Here is a 16,674-nt window from a genome sequence, read left to right as displayed (position 1 = left end):
GGGGCGCGCGGGGCCAGCCCCGACGGGACCTTTGTGTCCGCGCGCCGGACTGGCGGGAGCGCGGGGCGCCGGGCTCGGGGAGGGGACCGCGGCCCCTCGTCCCGCGGGGGAGCCGGGAGGATGCCCGCCCGTGCTGCACCTACGGTCGGAACATTCCCCTGAAAAGCGGAGGTCCCGTTCAGGTCCCTCCCCTAACAACCCGCCGCAGGTCCGGGCCCAGCTGACCTCTGCTCCAGAATCCGCAAGGCCCGTGGCGCCTCCGTTTCAGCGGAGAAAAAGAGCTCCAGGAACGATGAGAACGAATAAAAAGAGAGGTAGAACGGAAGGGAGGAAAAGAAAGGGGGAGAAAAAAAGGGGAAACTGTTCATTTGTTCTCTTGTTTTGTTCTTAATTTGCCTTCCCTCCTTGAGTCCTCTGTGTCTGCAGAAAATTGACAATACTCTCCTTTTACAGGAGGGGAAACTGAGGCATGGAGATAGGTGAGCACACCCCGTCCCCTGCCTGGCCACTGCAAGTCTCTGCAAGAGAAGCCCCTAGAAGCCAGCCCAGCCCTGGACCGTGGCTCAGGTTGGTGGAGGGGCAGGGAGGGAACCCCTTAACTGTCCTGGGCCTATAGTCCCAGGGCTGGAAGTGGCACGTGGGTCCCTGCTGGAGCCCACCAGCTCTGCTTGCCTCTCAATCTCTCCCTCTTTTCCCCTCCCCACGTGCAAAGACACCACTGAGGACACAGCAAGAATACAGCTGTCCCCAAGCCAGGAAGAGGGTCCTCCACCAGGAACCAAATCTCGGGCATTCTGAACTTGGACTTCCCAGGTTCCAAAAAACATGAGAAGTCACTTTCTGTTGCTTATGCCACCCAGTCTGGTGTTTTGTTATGGCATCAGGAACAGCCTTTTCCTCCTCAACTAACCACAGAATTGTTTTAATTTTTATTTTTTTTAAGTTTATTTATTTTGAGAGAGAAACAACACCATTGGGGGAGGGGCAGAGAGAGAGAGAGAGAGAGAGAGAATCCCAAGAGGGCTTAGCACTGTCGGCGCAGAGCCTGATGCGGGGCTCAAACTCAAGAATGGGAGGTCATGACCTGAACCAAAAGCAAGTGTTGGGCGCTTAACCAACTGAGTCCCCCGGGCACCCCAGCCTCTGAGAATCCCACACCTGAGTTTGGTGCAGTTCCTGTCTGCAGTCATTCACTGGGGTATCATCAGTGCCAGGCCTCCCTTTGCAGTGCTGAGCATCCAGAGTAAAAAGTGCCCACCAGTTCCCGCCCTGGAGGAAGTGCCTCCTCCAGAGGGATGGCAGGCAGGTTGATAAGGTAGGGTGTCAGGTGGTGGGCTGGATAAGCATCCCTGGCTCAGTGAGTGCCCTGCCCTTGGCCCTATCAGAGAAGACGGGTACGTGGAGAAATTCTTTCTCCCAACTTGCCACGGCTTGAGCCTCCTGCAACCAGAGACATCAGCCCACTATCATGGCCCCATCTCATGGCACTGGCCTAGTGGCCAGACTTGAGCCAGCAGCAGATGAGAAGATCTGGCCTAACTTTTCCACCCCATAAAGACCAATCATCCGTGCAGCCATGTGACAAATAGTTATTGCACATGAGCTCTGTTCTAAGCCCTAGACTAAACAAAACTCATGTTGGTCCTGTCCTGCCACCCCCTGTCCCCCAGAGGGTTACAGTCTCATTAGGGGAAGCAGATGTTAACCCAGTAATCACAATGGTATAAAGTCCCACTGTATCCATAGCAGGGACAGCCATCATGCTGGAGAAGCCAGGAGAGTCTTGTCTGGAAAGTGCTGGTTGACCTGGGGTCTCCTGGAAGACCAGGAATTGAATAGACAAAGGAAAGGACATTCCTGAGAAAGGTTAGCACACGTGCAAAGGCCCTGAGACAGGAGTGCGGTGGGGCTAGGACACGAGAAGCGACGTGGACGGAAGTGACATGGCCGGAGCCAGAGGGGGCTAAGTGGATGGGTCTCAATTACAGAGCTTCACTTTAAGAGTGACAGCAGCCTGGTAAGGTCTCAAAGCAGGGATGAGAGGGAGACTCCTCCCCCCAAAGTATAACTGTCCACCCGTCTGCCCCCCATTCCTTCCCACCATGACTTGGGCCTCTACTGTCTCACCAGAAGCAGTGGCCTCCTCCCCTGCCTTACGCCTCCCCTAATATCCGTGACCTCGCTTGTTTCCTGTGCAGCAGCCAGAGTGAGCTTTCGAAAGTATAAATCTGACTGTTGCTAAAAAAAAAAAAAAATTATTTCTGACCCTTGCTGAAATGGTAAGACGGACTTTGTTCGGCACTGTTGCGATAGGGACAGGGGCCCCTGCGGTGGGGTTTGCATTCAGGGAGAGAGATGGGGCTCACGTCCACATACAGGGAGGAGATGATGTGTAGCCACAGAGCAGGGTCCGGGAGTGCGAGACTACTAGGAGGAAATAGCAGGGGGAAGGGGGGGGCGTTTCTGGCTAAGCTGGCCTGGCAGGATTCTTGCGGAAGACATGGGCGGTCACACATCCCCTGGGAGGAGGCAGGGGATGAGGAATCTGGTCAGACCTAGAGGGCAGGGATTTCTGGCTCAACCAACTCGTCGGGATTCTTGCCAAAACTGGACTCTTACAGGGACACGGTGGGAAGCTCCAGCTTGTGCCCAGGCGAGCCGAAGGCTCAGAGGAGCCCAACTGAAGTCTGGTCAGGGAGAGAGTCTCTGTCACCAGGTCGTCCTGCCCCTGCTCAAAACCCTTCAGTAATGCCCTGTTGCTCTTTTAACGAAACCCAGACTCATGTGCTGTGGCACTTCAGATTGACTTAACATAAGAAAACTCCAGTAAGGAGCATCACCAAGTTGGAGGCACATGTGTCATGGAAAAGACAACGGCAGGGGTTACGTCTGTGGATACAGCAGGTCTGGAGGCCCTAAGGATTGGGTGTCTCCACATGCTTTAACCCTCAGCAGGTCCCCTCTCTTGGCACCTCGGTTTTTTAATCTGTAAAATGGGGACAATGTCAGCACATCTCTCGATAAGGTTGCCATGTTAAAGTGAGAGAGTGCATGAATGCTTAGGCACGTTGTGAGAATTATTTTTTTTTTTTTCAACATTTATTTATTTTTGGGACAGAGAGAGACAGAGCATGAACGGGGGAGGGGCAGAGAGAGAGGGAGACACAGAATCGGAAACAGGTTCCAGGCTCTGAGCCATCAGCCCAGAGCCCGACGCGGGGCTCGAACTCCCGGACCGCGAGATCGTGACCTGGCTGAAGTCGGACGCCTAACCGACTGCGCCACCCAGGCGCCCCGAGAATTATTTTTTTAATGTTTGTTTGCTTTTAAATGTTTATTTTGATAAAGAAATAAATAAATAAATAAATAAATAAATAAATGTTTATTTTGAGAGAGTGATAGCGAATGGGGGAGGGGCGGGGAGAGAGAGAGAGAGAGAGAGAGAGAATCCCAAGCACTGTCAGCACAGAGCCCGATGTGAGGCTCAGACTCACAAACCGGGAGATAATCGCCTGAGCCGAAATCAAGATGCTTAACCAACTGAGCTACCCAGGCGTGCCTAAATGTTTGTTTATTTGAGAGAGAGTGAGAGAGTGCACACGAGTGGGGCAGGAGCAGAGAGAGAGGAAGAGAGAGAATCCCAAACAGGCTCCGAGCTGTCAGAGCAGAGCCCAACGTGGGGCTCAGTCTCATGAGCCACGAGGTCATGACCTGAGCCGGAATCAAGAGTCGGACGCTCAACCGACTGAGCCACCCCGGCGCCCCCAGAGAATTATTATGATTATTGTTACTTGCTTTTTAAAACACCACTTGCTTAAATCTAGGTGTCGCCCTTAGCAATGACAATAGCCACCCAGTTCTGCCCCCTACAATGTGCCAGGCACACTGGACACCTTCAGCTCTGAAGACCAGCACAAGTTGACTTCTGAAACCCTCGTCACAGCCCAGAAGAACACGCTCTGGGGACGGGGAAATGAGGCTCAGATCAGCAATGCGACTTACCCAAGATCACGCAGCAGTACCTGGACAGGCCAAGATTTGGACATTGCTGTGTCACACCCCAAGGTGCTCATTCCCTAGGTGACTTAGACTGAAGTCCCCTCCCCAGGATGCGTCGCCCCAGTCTGCGTCCCCGAGAGGGGCCTCCCCGGGCTAGAGCAGGGATGGGAACTTGGGCTGTGGGAACACCAGCTCCTCCCTGCCTGGCGCTCTTTGTCTCTTTTGAGGCACCACTTTCTGGAGAGTCACTTCCCCGTCCTTGGTCTGCCTCCAGCCACTGCCCCTCTGTGCAGCAGCCCCAGGAGGTCTTATAACATGCATTGGATCTCAGCACTCCCTGCCCAAGCTCTGCTCACTCCACTGCGGCCCTAATGGGCCCCCCAGGGCCTTTGCACATGCTGTTCCCTCAGCTGGGAACGGTCTTACCCCATATCTTCCCATGCTGCCTCTTTCTAGTCATTATGCCTCAGAAGAGGTGCCCACCTCTGCCCACCCTGAACCAAGTGTGGTACCCGCTAAAATGTGAGCTTCCCAGGGCAGGTACCTTATCTGCGTCCCATGGTTTTTATGTCTGACTTATAGTAGGTGCTCAGTAAACACGTTGAAGAAACAGGGGCAGCTGCCATGTGATGGGAGGGAGCAAGATGTGTCCAGGATGAGGGGCCCGACAGATAACTCGATTTCCCCTTCTGTAAAATGGCACCAGGAGAGCCTAGAGTGGAGAAGGGGTTGGGTGGGGAGCCCAGGGACGGGACTGAGCCCCTCAGGCAGCTCTTGAGGCTGAAAGCACGAGGTCCAAGTAGGCTGGCCAAGCCCGCGGGCTGAAGGAGGAAAAGACGGACCCAGGAGCCACCTGTGCGAACAACCCACACACCCGGATACCCAGGCCGCGCACCCCTCCCACCTAGACACACACAGACACCCAGACATGACAAGTCCCACACACACAGCCCACCTGAGAGGCAGGGACGCACACACACAGAGACGTCCACGTGCAAGCCTGCACCACACACACCCTGTGCCGATGAGCACACCCCCTGACCACACAAGACCCACAGCACAGCTACGCCAGCACCCCCCACCACCCCGACACAAGTCCGCACGGATGGAAGGGTGCGGAACCACAGCTCCCAGGGCTCTTCTCCGTCTAGAAAGTCCCCCTCTCCTCCTCAAGGCAGGCCTCGGGGGGGGGGGGGGGGGCTCTGTCCCAGGGTTCTGAGGACAGGGGATGGGTGGCAGCCACCAGGGAAGAAGTAACCGTGTCACTCCCTCATCTGGGTCCCCACTGATCAGTGAGAGGACCTTCCTGGGTGCCCAGGGCACAAGAACCACCCGCCTCCTGCCGCTTTCCTTTCCTTGCCCAAGTAGGGAACGGGGCTTGGGGTGCACCCCACCTCACACTCTTCCAGCCCCCAGCTCACCACAGCCTGGGCGGAAGAGGCGGCAGGGAAGTGGCACAGCTGGAAAGTCAGCCCAGAGAGGTTAGGGGGTGCCCCAGTTTGACCCAGCAAGTCCCCGCCCAGGGCTGCAGGCTCCCCACCACCCAACAGATGGAGTCAGGGGGAGCTCCAGGGAAAGCCCCACCCCACACTTGCACAAGAATGACAGTTAGAACTCATTCCTCCAGATTCCTTTCTTGTCACCTCATCACCTCCGAGCCCTTCTGGGAAGAGAGGCTGGGCAGGAAACAGATGGGGGGAGTCCCACTGCCTTTTTCCTTTAAGCAGCCCCAGCTGCAAAGCCTTATTGCTCAAGAAGATAGCATAGCCCAGAGAGGGGGAGTGAGATGCCCAGGGTCACACAGCGGGGGGGGAGGACCTCAGTGGAGGCAGGGGGTGGGGCTCCCTGGACCCTCAGCTGCCAAAACTCCAGGCTCATATGTTCCTAGGATGGCCTGCCTCCCACCTTGGCTTTTATGACTCTGCTTATTTAATGTATTATTGTCTTGCTTACTAATATTACTAATTGCTAACTCATTGCAAGCTTTCAATATGCCAGGCACAGAGCTAAGGACTTCACACAGATTTCTTTCATTCGTTCATTTTTCCTGCAACAAATCTCGATTAAGCATCTACTGTGTCCCAGGCACTGTGGTAGGCTCTCGGGGAGACACATGTGAACAAAACTGATAAGATCTGGGCTCTCACAGAGCTGACATTTTAGGAGCAAAACACAATAATCAAGTAAACTAATACACGAACCTGTTAATTCCAGACAGAGGTAACTGTCGTCAAAATCGAACCATGTTGGGGCGCCTGGGTGGCTCAGTCAGTTGAACATCCGACTTCGGCTCAGGTCATGATCTCACGGTTCATGAGTTGGAGCCCCGCGTCGGGCTCTGGGCTGACGGCTCAGAGCCTGGAGCCTGCTTCACATTCTGTGTCTCCCTCTCTCTCTGACCCTCCCCCGTCCATGCTCTCTCTCTGTCTCAAAAGTAAATAAACGTTAAAAAAACATTTTTTTAAATAAAAATAAAAAATAAAATAAAAAGTAACTGATTAAAATAAATAAATAAAAGTTGAACCAGGTGGTTATGGTAGAGGGTGGCTGGGTGCTGTGGCAGGGGTCCACAGCAGCCTTCCATGAGGAACGGCTTGTGAACTGAGAGTTTGATGATGTTGATGAGCCACGGGGTAGCTCATGGGAAGAGCATTGGGGGGTGGGGGTGGGGGGGGCAGGAAGGGCAAGCACAAATGCCCCGGGGCAGGATGGAACAGAACAGAAAGTAGGCATGCGCCAAGGATCAGCCAACAAGGTAAAACTGTCTCATGAAATTTCCCGAACTCTCTTGGCAGCAAGGGTTATCATCACACCCACTTTGCAGAGAGGTGCAGATGCCTGCCCGGGGTCACACAGCAGCGAGTGACAGAGCCCACACTTTAACCACTTCCTCCTCTATGGCAGGCCTCGTTTTGGAGATGCGAAGTTTGGAACCAAACAACACCAGTTGTCCGAGAGCCCTGAGTCTAGTGCAGAAGTGATCCCCACAGAGAGGTTCCCGAGGAGCCCAGCCAGGCCTCCGGGCTCCCCTGTGGGACCCTGTGTATCCGTGCCAGAGACTGGGGTCTATGCCAGCTCCACCACAGCCTTCTGTGTGGCCTCGGCTGGCCTCGGGCCCTCTCTCATGCTCGTCTCTCCTTCCAGCCTGGTCTGGACAGGAGCCCGCGCGGCACCAGAGCAGCCTCGGGGGCACCCCACAAGCCCCAAATCCTGGCCCCGGAGATCCAGAGGGAGGAAGCCAGGCTGACTCGTGCAACCTGGTGCTGCCCCCTGGTGGCGGTAGCCGCAATGCTCCCCGCCCCCCCCCCCCAGCACTGCCCCTCAGCTGCCTCGCTGATTGACCCTCAAGAGGGCCCCAGCCCGGATCCCAACCCTGCGTGAGGGGCACCGCCAGCCTCAAAATTCCCAGAGAAGGAGGCTGTCCCCAACCCCATCCGGAGATGTGTAACCTCAACTCTATACACAGACTCTGTTTCTTGGGGCGGAATATCCAGGGGATTTTAAGTCACGCGGGGTGGGCTGGGTGACTAGAGCGCACAGCTCGTTCATTCATTCGTTCATTCGTTCATTCATTTGCACATTCAACCTATATTAATTGAGCACCTTCTGCGTGCCGGGTGCTGGGGGATGCAGCAAACATCAAGTCTCAGACGCCAATACATACAGGGGTGTGGACAGGCTCCGGGACGTGCCCCGGAGCACAGGAGAGCTGACGGTGGGCTGTCACCAAGTGGAGGCAAAGGAGACCAGGCCCCTGGGCAGGTGGCCCAGGAACTGGAGGTTTCAAGAATCTCGGGTCACGATCTCACCATTTGTGAGTCTGAGCCCCACGTCTGGCTCTGTGCTGACAGTTCAGAGCCTGGGACCTGCTTTGGATTCTGTGTCCCCGTCTCGCTCTGCCCCTCCCCCGCTTGCGCTCTGTCTCTCTCTCTCTCTCAAAAATAAACATAAAATAAAATAAAATAAAATAAAATAAAATAGAAAATACAGTAAAATAAAGTAGAATAAAGTAGTTGGAGTTCTTTTACAGTCTGGATACCTGTACTGCAAATACTGTCTTCCTGCCTGTGGCTAAGCATTTTTTCTTCCCCTTTGGAAGAGCCGGTGCTTTGATGAAGCGGGTCTTTCAAGTTTTCCCTTTATGGCTTGTGCTCTGTGTCCCTTGGAAGAAGTCTTGATATATAGTCACATTTGTTTGTTTTCCGTTGCTTTCCGTTTTTCGGTGTTGCTTTTTTCTTTTGCATGTGCTTCCTTTTACACTAGCAACAATAATGATATGGTTCCAAAGTCAAACCTATAAAGCAAGGCTTATTTAAAGAGAAAGTGCTTCCACCCCATCTCCCTCAATAACAACCTTTAGTTTTTAAAAAAATTGTTCTGGGGCACCTGGGTGGCTCAGTCCGTTAAGAGTCCAACTTTGGCTCAGGTCATGATCTCGCAGTTCATGAGTTCGAGCCCCGCGTCGGGCTCTGTGCTGACAGCTGGGAGCCTGGAGCCTGCTTCAGATTCTGCGTCTCCTCTCTCTGCCCTTCCCCCACTAGCTCTGTCTCTGTCTCTCAAAAATAAACATTAAACAAACAAACAAAAAGAATCGGGGTGCCTGCATGGCTCAGTTGGTTAAGTGTCCAACTTTGGCACAGGTCACGAACTCGTGGTTTGTATGTTTGAACCCCGCGTCGGGCCGTGTGCTGACAGCTCAGAGCCTGGAGCCTGCTTCACATTCTGTGTCTCCTTCTGTCTCTGCCCCTCCTCTGCTCACACTCTGTCTCTTATTCTCTCAAAAATAAATAAACATTAAGAAACATTTTTTTCAAAGAATTTAAAAAATTGCTCCTTCACTTCATCTTGGAAATTATATACATCCTTTCCCATTTCTTTTTTTTTAATGTTTATTTATTTTTGAGAAAGAGAGCACGAGCAGGGGAGGGGCAGAGAGAGAGGGAGACACAGAATCCGAAGCGGGCTCCAGGCTCTGAGCTGTCAGCACAGAGCCCGACGCGGGGCTTGACCTCAACAATTGGGATATCGTGACCTGAGCCGAAGTCGGACGCTTAACGGACTGAGCCACCAGGTGCAGCCCAGCCTAGATTCATATTTTTAAGGCTCCAGATTGGTCCCCACACCCCTGCCCTCAAGAACCCAGGGCTGGTTTCGGCTCAACCCGAGAAGGACAGTGGGAGAAGGGTTGCCTCCAAAGGATCCTCAGGCTGGGCCACAGGAGGACCCCCCTCCTCCTGCAGGGAGGGCACACGGAGCCCACGCCTCTGGCCCCTGTGAGGATGCACATCACAATGGCTGTTCCACCTGAGCCAGGCCCTGGGAGAGGCACCAGGCAGGCAGGTACTCTGGCCCAAGGGCACCCAGGCCTCGCCATGGGGACTCCAGATATGCGCTCCGCTGCTCAGAGCTTGGAACCTGCCGCTGCTGGGATACCGTTGCTGGAACAAAACACGTCCAGGACACCAAGATGGAACCATCCCCAGGGTGAGAGGTCCCCCCCCGCCGCCATCCCGGTGACCAGTTGACTTTGGCGCCCATGGGAAGCAGGAGAGGAGACTGGGGGTCCCCTTGCCTAGTTGGGGGCTGAATCCAGTACTCCACCATCACGTCCTGCTGTCCCCCACCAACTCGGGGACCGTGTGACCCAATGGGGACAAATCGGGGCCTCCCGACATCCTGTGCCCTCTCTTAAAGTGTTAAAAAGAATCCAAGAAAGAAGCCGAATGACTCTCTGGTATCAGGTGCGGCCTGTCCCTCCCATCCCCTGCCCCACCCCCGTGGCCGGACACAACCCAGACTGGATGGGGCGGCAGGGTGGGGGGGTCCCGGCTCTGCTGATGAGGTTTGGGCCAAGTCACCAATCTCTCTGGATCCGTTTTCCGTCTGGAAAACGGCTGAGAGGATTAAGGGATGGTCAGTGTAGGGCTGACGGCTGCTAACTCGGCTGGGTCGGGTGAGTGTCAACCAGGCAGCAGGCAGCCCCAGGCCGCATACTTCTTTTCTGGCCTTGAGTTTCCTCACCTGTAAAATGGGTACTAAGACCAGCCTCTGGTGGGACACCTGGGGGCACCGGATGGGTATGAAATCTCTTCCTGTTCCCAAGAGTCTAGACTTGAGGGCAAAAGACGGAGAGCGGCTTCCTCTTTCCTGGCCACCCCCATTGTGGGAAGAGGCGCGGGGTGGGGGTGGGGGATCCCAGGCAGCTCCGATTATGCCACGAGGCCCCTCACCTGGGAGGGGCAGGTCCCCATGGTTCCCCATAGAGACACATGTGGACCCCCATCCGTTGACCACACAGTCATTACGATTATGGGGCTCTCATCCGCCCACCTCCCGGACCACACACTGGGTTTCCAGATCCCAGAATTCTCTGTCCAGACAGCCTTGCACCTGACTCCAGGGCTGGCATAGGGCTCACCACTGGGAGCTGGGGGGGTGGGGGGGGGGGGGGGCAAGCTGCACGTGCACACGGCGTGACAGTCCCCTTGTGGGGCAGGAGGGAAGGAAGGCTGGGAGGAATGCGAGGGGGCTGTGGCCCCAACTGTCCTTCTGGGATGGAGCAAATGAAACGCTGCCACTCTTGGAGCCTTGGAACTCCTTCCTCCTTGGGAGGTGGGCACCCTCAATTCACATACCTGCTTGCTGGGGGACCTCAGGCAAGCTGGTTAACCTCTCTGAGCCTAGTGTCCACATCTGCAAAATTGGAGTAATACCACACGGTTGCCTCCCTGGTGTTTTCACTAGAATCCATGGAGCCAGGTGTGTAAAACGTCTGACACACAGTTTGACACGTAAACAACAAATGCTCGATGTTTTGTTTCTTTTGAAGACATCATGGGCCCCGTGCCCTTTTTACGTCCTGTTTCCTGGTACTGCCTCCCGGAAGATCTTTCATTCTAGGACATGAGGACACAATTGGGGTCCGAAATGTCTGTGTTCAAACCTCAGCTGCTCCATCTACGCTATGCAAGCCTTGGCATTCGTTCCTCCAGGCCTCGGCTTTCCCTCCTGTAAAATGGGCGATACCCTCAGGCTGGCAGGCTGGCCACCTTGTCGGCTCGGCACCTGGCTAGTGGCGGGACTTTGGGTCTGAGGCTGTGTTTCCTTCCTCTCTCCCGAAGAGCCTCCTCGTCCTCGTCCCCCTCCTCCTCCTGGTCCTTGGCCTCCAAGAGTTCAAGGGCCTCCTCCAATATATGTCCAAGGCCCCCGGCCATTCACCCGGGTGAGTACCTCTGTTCCTTCCCCTTCGGTTTTCCTGGGCTCAGGCTGCCCTGCCCCACTCTTCGAGATTCTGCCCCAACAGCACCTCCTCTGAAAGTCCTTCTCCGCTGCCCCCCGGGAGCCGTGTGACCCCCCCCCAGGGCTGGCCGCAGCCCCTCCTCTCCAACATGAAATGAGTGGCGCAGGGGCTGGTCTGCAGTGGGCGCTCAGGGCAGGCTTATGGGGCCAACCCCCTGGACGCCGCAGTGCGAGCCACCGGCCGCAGCCAGAGAAGCGGAAGGTGGCCCCTGCCCAGGGTAGGGCCTGGGCTTCAGGGGGGTTTTACACAAGCCCGTTAAGGAATGCAGAATACTCGAGAAAGGTCTCAAAGGGTCAGGAGCTGCAGGGTTGTTCTGCACATTCCCAGTGGGCAGAATGGAAAGGCCCGTAGGGACACCCATTCTAGCCACAGCGCTTTCCTTAGCTCTGTGCCAAACCGGGGATTCTGCATCCCGCACATCGGGGCTCCGCCCATTCCAAATCCCAGCACCCCTCAACCCACCCGGGACCCCAGAGGGATCAAGGTCTGCGAGGCCCTAAGCCCCTCCTCACCGCTGCAGACCAGACCCTGAGCCTTTGGCCAGGACACTAAAGCTCGCGGGAATTGTTTCCTTAACCACAAACTCAGCCACCACCCAAGCCCCCCTTTCTCCGCACACCCAAGACTGCGGACGTGGTTGCAGGGCTTAAATAGCTAAACACGTTTTTTGGCCCCGCTGTACAAACGCGAGAGGATGACACAAGAACGCCAGCAGGTAGATTCACCAGGGCATCAAAGCTTTTGACTGAGAGCATCCAACAGACGCCCCTTAAAGGGGCTGGATGAGTATGCTATCCTGGGTAGCTCGCTGAGCTGAAGGGGCCCAGTTTAAACCTAGAGATGCTTCCAAATTCCCTGGGTCTCTCCTGACCAGCGAGAGGCCCCTGAGCCCTGCAGGCCAGCAGGAGCAGGGGTGGGGGAAACGGGGTAGGGAGAGGGAGCTGGAGCCCACCCTGGGGTCTTGGGCGTGCAGGGGAGCACGGAGAGGCTGCAGGAGTGCCAGGAGAGGGCCACGGTCTGAGCTGCGCCGCGCCCCCCGCCCCCCCTCCCCGTCCCCAGCTCTGTTCACCAGAATGCCTAGGATGGGCCCTGCCATCCCGGTACAGTCCATATGTCACTACTGTGGGAACCGCATCGTAACAGTGACCACCCCGGCCCCAGGGGTTCTCACCTGGCTGCTGTGTACAGGTCTTTTTGTGTTTGGGTGAGTGGCCTCCTGGGGGGGGGGGGGGGTGGTGCGGGGCATCAGCGGGGGTGGGGCCTGCTGGGCTTGGGGGGACGGGGCGCGGGGAGGGGGGCTCTGGCCCACACCCCGCTGCTCCTGAGGCTGCAGGTGCTTCCTGGGCTGCTGCTTCCTCGCCCTTGTGTATGGACAGCTTGATGGACGTGAAGCACACGTGCCCCGTGTGCCAGCAAGAGCTCTTCTGCTACCACCGCCTGTGAAGGTCCACCAAATAAACGTCCACCGAGTGACTTCTGCCTGCTCACGTCTGTCCTGCCGGGGTCCCTCCTGTCCCAGGGAGGGGGTGAAGGCGCCTGCCCTCTGTCCTCCTGGCACAGCTAGGGGGCTGGGTCAGCATTGGACAAATGAATGCATCGTGGGGAGCGGGCCTCCCCACACCAGGTTCTCAGGCTCCCTGCCTGCCGTTCAGACTCCTCAGAGACCTCCCTCTCCTGGCCCCTTCCCCTCAGCTCAAGCTTCAGCATCTGAAAACATCTCTGTACCTCCAGCTGGAGGCAGGGTGGGGGGAACACCTCACTCCCCATTATCCACAGCCTCGCACATCCACGAGAATTTGGCCAACGCTTGGGACATTAAAAGGCCCCAAGCTGACGAGGACCAGGATCCCCCCTGAGTTAACATGGGGTCTGCTGGGGATGAGGTGGGGGGGAGGGGAAACCCTGGGCGGGGGGGAGGAAACGAAGAGAATTTTTTTGTTTGTTTTTCAAGATTTTTAAGTAATCTCTACAGGCGCCCCCTAAGGGATTTTTATTTTGCAAGACAAGATGAATGCTATTCACCCACCTTTTCAATTAAAGTGAATTTCCTACAGAAGGGGGGGAAGAATGCAGGAGAATTAGGAGACAGAAAAGAAAGAGAACCAGGTGCCTGGCTGGCTCAGTCAGAACTGAGACTCCTGATCTCAGGGTCGTGACTTCAAGCCCCATGTTGGGCATAGAGATTACTTAAATAAATAGGCACTAAATTCGCTGTGATGCTCACCCTACCCTGGGAGGGCAGTGTCCCCCCCCCCCCATAGATGTGGAAGCCCAGGCAGGAGGGTCCCCCTGCTCCAGGAACTGGAGGCAGCAGGGCCCGGCTCCCTGAAAAGGTATGGAGGGGTGTGTGTGTGTGTGTGTAGAGCAGTTTACAAGTCAGCAGGCAGAGAAGTTCCCGGAAGCCTCACAAGGTCAGGGGAGAGCCCTCTGCATGTAGCCGGCTGGGACAGATTTCTCTGGATCTGAATGTCAGCCCCCTGAAGATGCGAGGGGAAGGTGGCTTTCCGCCCACACCCCAGATGCTCTGGAGAACCAGGGAGAGCACCAACCTCCGACTCAGTGCTAGCTACGGGGCCAGGAGCCTCCATTTCAACACCTAAATGGACCCATCTTAGCAAGGTGTTGAGGGTTAGAAGCCAAAGCATCTGGGGCGCCTGGGTGGCTCAGTCGGTTACGCATCCAACTTCGGCTCAGGTCATGATCTCACAGTCCGTGAGTTCGAGCCCTGCGTCGGACTCTGTGCTGACAGTTCAGAACCTGGAGCCTGCTTCGGATTCTGGGTCTCCCTCTCTCTCTGACCGTCCCCTGCTCGTGCTCTCTTTCTCAAAAATAATAAACATTAAAAAAAAAAAAAAAAAAAAGCTGAAGCATCGGACCCAATAGACCCCCTGGACCCAAGAGCCAGTCTATTATCTGTGATACAGCAAGCCGGGACAGAGGTGCCAGGTGAACCCGGGGAGACAGGCCCAGGTAGACAACACAGGTGGCCACCCACCTGGGTCCACACCTGAAGGAGACTGTGCCAGCTCAAACACGGCAGGACATGATCCCTGAGAGGCCAGGGCAGGCCTCCCGGCTGCCAGTACCCAGGGGACGTCTTCACCGGGACCGAGCCAATCTCCGGTTCTGGGGAGGTCTGCACCGGCGCGGAGGCACCCAAGCCACATGGGGATGGTCACCGGTGCGCCTGGCTCTGCTGAGGAAGCCAAGACCCGTCTTGAGCCAGAACCAGATGCATCTGGTGAACTCGCCTCGAGGCCCTTGTTCCGATTCCACGGATTCCACGATCACCGGGGCACTTGCTGGTTTTGACTGTGATTCCCAGATGGGTCCCGACGGGAGCATCAGTCCCAGAACAGGCACCTCTCGTGGCAAACACACTGCTCGCGGTGCGTCAGAGGGTGCCGGTGTTCGGGCCTCCTCCGTCAGCATGGTCAGCCCCCACAGTACTTTTCTTTAAAGGTGGTGGGTCCCCGGGATGCCCTCGAGGTCCCACACGGCTCTGGCCACCTCCCGACTGTGACATCACAGACCAGCCTCTGGTCCCTTCTGACTCAGACTGCCTGCCCACCGTAAGGAAATGTCGTTCAGGGACTTGACTGGCAGACTCACGATGAAAATCCAGACTTTCCGACTTCTTTTAAAACCTATGAGGGACCCCTGGGTGGCTCAGTCGATTGGGCATCCAACTCGGTGCAGGTCATGATCTTGTGGTCTGTGAGTTCGAGCCCCGCGTCGGGCTCTGTGCTGACGGCTCAGAGCCTGGAGCCTGCTTGGGATTCTGTGTCTTCCCTCTCTGCCCCTCCCCCGCTCACGCTCAGGTCTCTCTCAGTCTCAAAAATGAATCAATGTTAAAAAAAAAATAGTAAAAAAATAAAAACCAAACCTATGATGGTTCAGCCGCACGGCACCCTCCAGCAACTGTTGGGCTAAGTGCTGTGTGACTGCGCCTCACCTCTCCCCACTGGCCCCGTGTTCCCAGGGCCTCCACACTCGCCGCCTTAACGGGAGCCCCCCCAGCCACACTCCTGTTCCGAGATCTCGCTGAAGGTCAGGCTGGGGTGTGGGGCCCGGAGGCCTCACTCTCCCAGGGCACACCTTTCCCGGAGGGCCACCTGGGCGGCATGGCTGGAAGGGCCCAGGGCTCAGAGGGAGGCCCCAGCCTGGTATCCCACAGCCCCGCTCCTTCCACCCAGGACGGCCAGCTGGGAGGGCCTGGAAAGCAGGACGCTGAGGCCGGCAGAGTCTGGGTCTTGAGGCCCGCTCTCCAGCAGGCAAGCCCAGAGCCCAGCCAGGTGGCACAAACTGCCCAAGTCCCCTGGCTACTCCGGGCGGCCCAGAGGCGGCAGGGCACAGTCAACGGTGAGGGTCGTTACGAGAGCGCCTGAGTTTTCTTAGCTTCCTTCGCCCCCAATCAAGGCTAAAGCCCAGAGACGGGACGGGGACTCCCCCCCACCCCCCGCCTTATCCCAGGACCAGGCCGCAGGGCGTGGGGCTTCTTGGCCTTAGTCGGGAGGGAGCCTGGAGCACTTGGGGGGGGCCGCGGGCACCCAGGCGAAGTCGTGCTGTGCACGCAGGGGCAAGGAGGGCCAGGGGCGGTGGTGGTATGGAGAGGCCGCAGGCTGAAACCGGCCGCAGACGTGGCTCAAACGCGTCTGTGCCGCCTGCCTGACGCAAGGCGGACTTTGCAAAGCGAGCCTGAAGGGACAGGCTCTTCGGTGCCGGCAAAGCGGGCAGATGGGCACCGTGGGGGCTGGGGGGTGGCTTTCCCTCCCAACATCCGATCACGTCTGTGAACATGAACCGACTGCGGCCAGATCGCGGCGTCAGCACCCACAGGCCCACTCCTGGATCCACCCATACTTCGGCGGGTCAGACGCGTGGGGGCCCTCCCTGCGTCTTGCCCGGACCGCTCTTAAAACCCCGGAGGGCCTGGCTTCAAAGCCTCACTCAAAGATAAAGGCGGGAAGCACAGGTCCGCACAGGCTCTGCTTCCCCCGGGGACAAGGCAAAGGCCTCAGGAAGCTTGGTCTTTGACTTTGCTCCCATCCGGTAAATGGATCCAGCAAGAAAAGGCCAGGAAAACCTGCCACGGTTTTCTACGTTAAGTCCAGGCTCCGCGTGAGCCAGTCACCGGAACGACCCCTAACGAACGGGAGGAAAATCGGCTTAGAGCGGCTTTCCCCAACAGGGTAGACGCTTGGCCGCACGCGGCTACTTAAGCGAAATTACGAATCCGCCCCCTCAGCTGCTTCGGCACATCTCGGGCGTCCGGCAGGGATGCGTGGCTGCGGCTACCCCTCTGGGCCACGCACAGAACCTTCTGCCGTGGCAGGAGGCGCTCTTGGACAGGGCCGGGCCAGGACAGAAACGGC

At 56.8% G+C, this 16,674-nt stretch overlaps 1 protein-coding gene and 1 long non-coding RNA gene across 4 annotated transcripts; both read left to right on the top strand.

Annotated features, from left to right (window-relative positions):
- Positions 1 to 35: 35 nt before the first annotated feature.
- LOC121019555 (uncharacterized) lies at positions 36 to 6,337 on the top strand. 2 transcript variants are annotated; one of them, XR_005785675.1, is made up of 3 exons: positions 36 to 314; positions 454 to 567; positions 713 to 909. It is a non-coding gene; the product is annotated as an uncharacterized LOC121019555 (long non-coding RNA). The 2 variants fall into 2 exon arrangements; XR_005785674.1 differs by lacking the exon at positions 713 to 909 and adding an exon at positions 3,825 to 6,337 and having other exon boundaries at positions 37 to 314.
- A 2,716-nt stretch (positions 6,338 to 9,053) lies between these two features.
- Positions 9,054 to 12,772, top strand: LITAFD (LITAF domain containing). 2 transcript variants are annotated; one of them, XR_005785659.1, is made up of 4 exons: positions 9,492 to 9,740; positions 11,121 to 11,221; positions 12,359 to 12,503; positions 12,633 to 12,772. XR_005785659.1 is itself a non-coding variant. In XM_040459056.1 (3 exons), exons 1-3 carry the CDS (start codon positions 9,467 to 9,469, stop codon positions 12,740 to 12,742), a joined length of 228 nt encoding a protein of 75 aa, XP_040314990.1. In that variant the 5' UTR covers positions 9,054 to 9,466; the 3' UTR covers positions 12,743 to 12,772. The 2 variants fall into 2 exon arrangements, 1 of the variants encoding a protein (XP_040314990.1); XM_040459056.1 differs by lacking the exons at positions 9,492 to 9,740; positions 12,359 to 12,503 and adding an exon at positions 9,054 to 9,483.
- Positions 12,773 to 16,674: the final 3,902 nt, after the last annotated feature.

The sequence above is a fragment of the Herpailurus yagouaroundi genome, unplaced genomic scaffold, assembly GCF_014898765.1.
Source record: "Herpailurus yagouaroundi ecotype Mexico unplaced genomic scaffold, PumYag 222, whole genome shotgun sequence".
NCBI classification, from domain to species: Eukaryota; Metazoa; Chordata; class Mammalia; order Carnivora; family Felidae; genus Herpailurus; species Herpailurus yagouaroundi.
This window is presented reverse-complemented; position numbering and strand designations above follow the sequence as displayed.

Excerpts from the sequence above, each read along its gene's own strand:
- LITAFD (XM_040459056.1), top strand. Across the intron at positions 11,222-12,632 it reads GCCCCCGGCCATTCACCCGG|GTGCTTCCTGGGCTGCTGCT; the intron begins GTGAGTACCTCT and ends CTGAGGCTGCAG.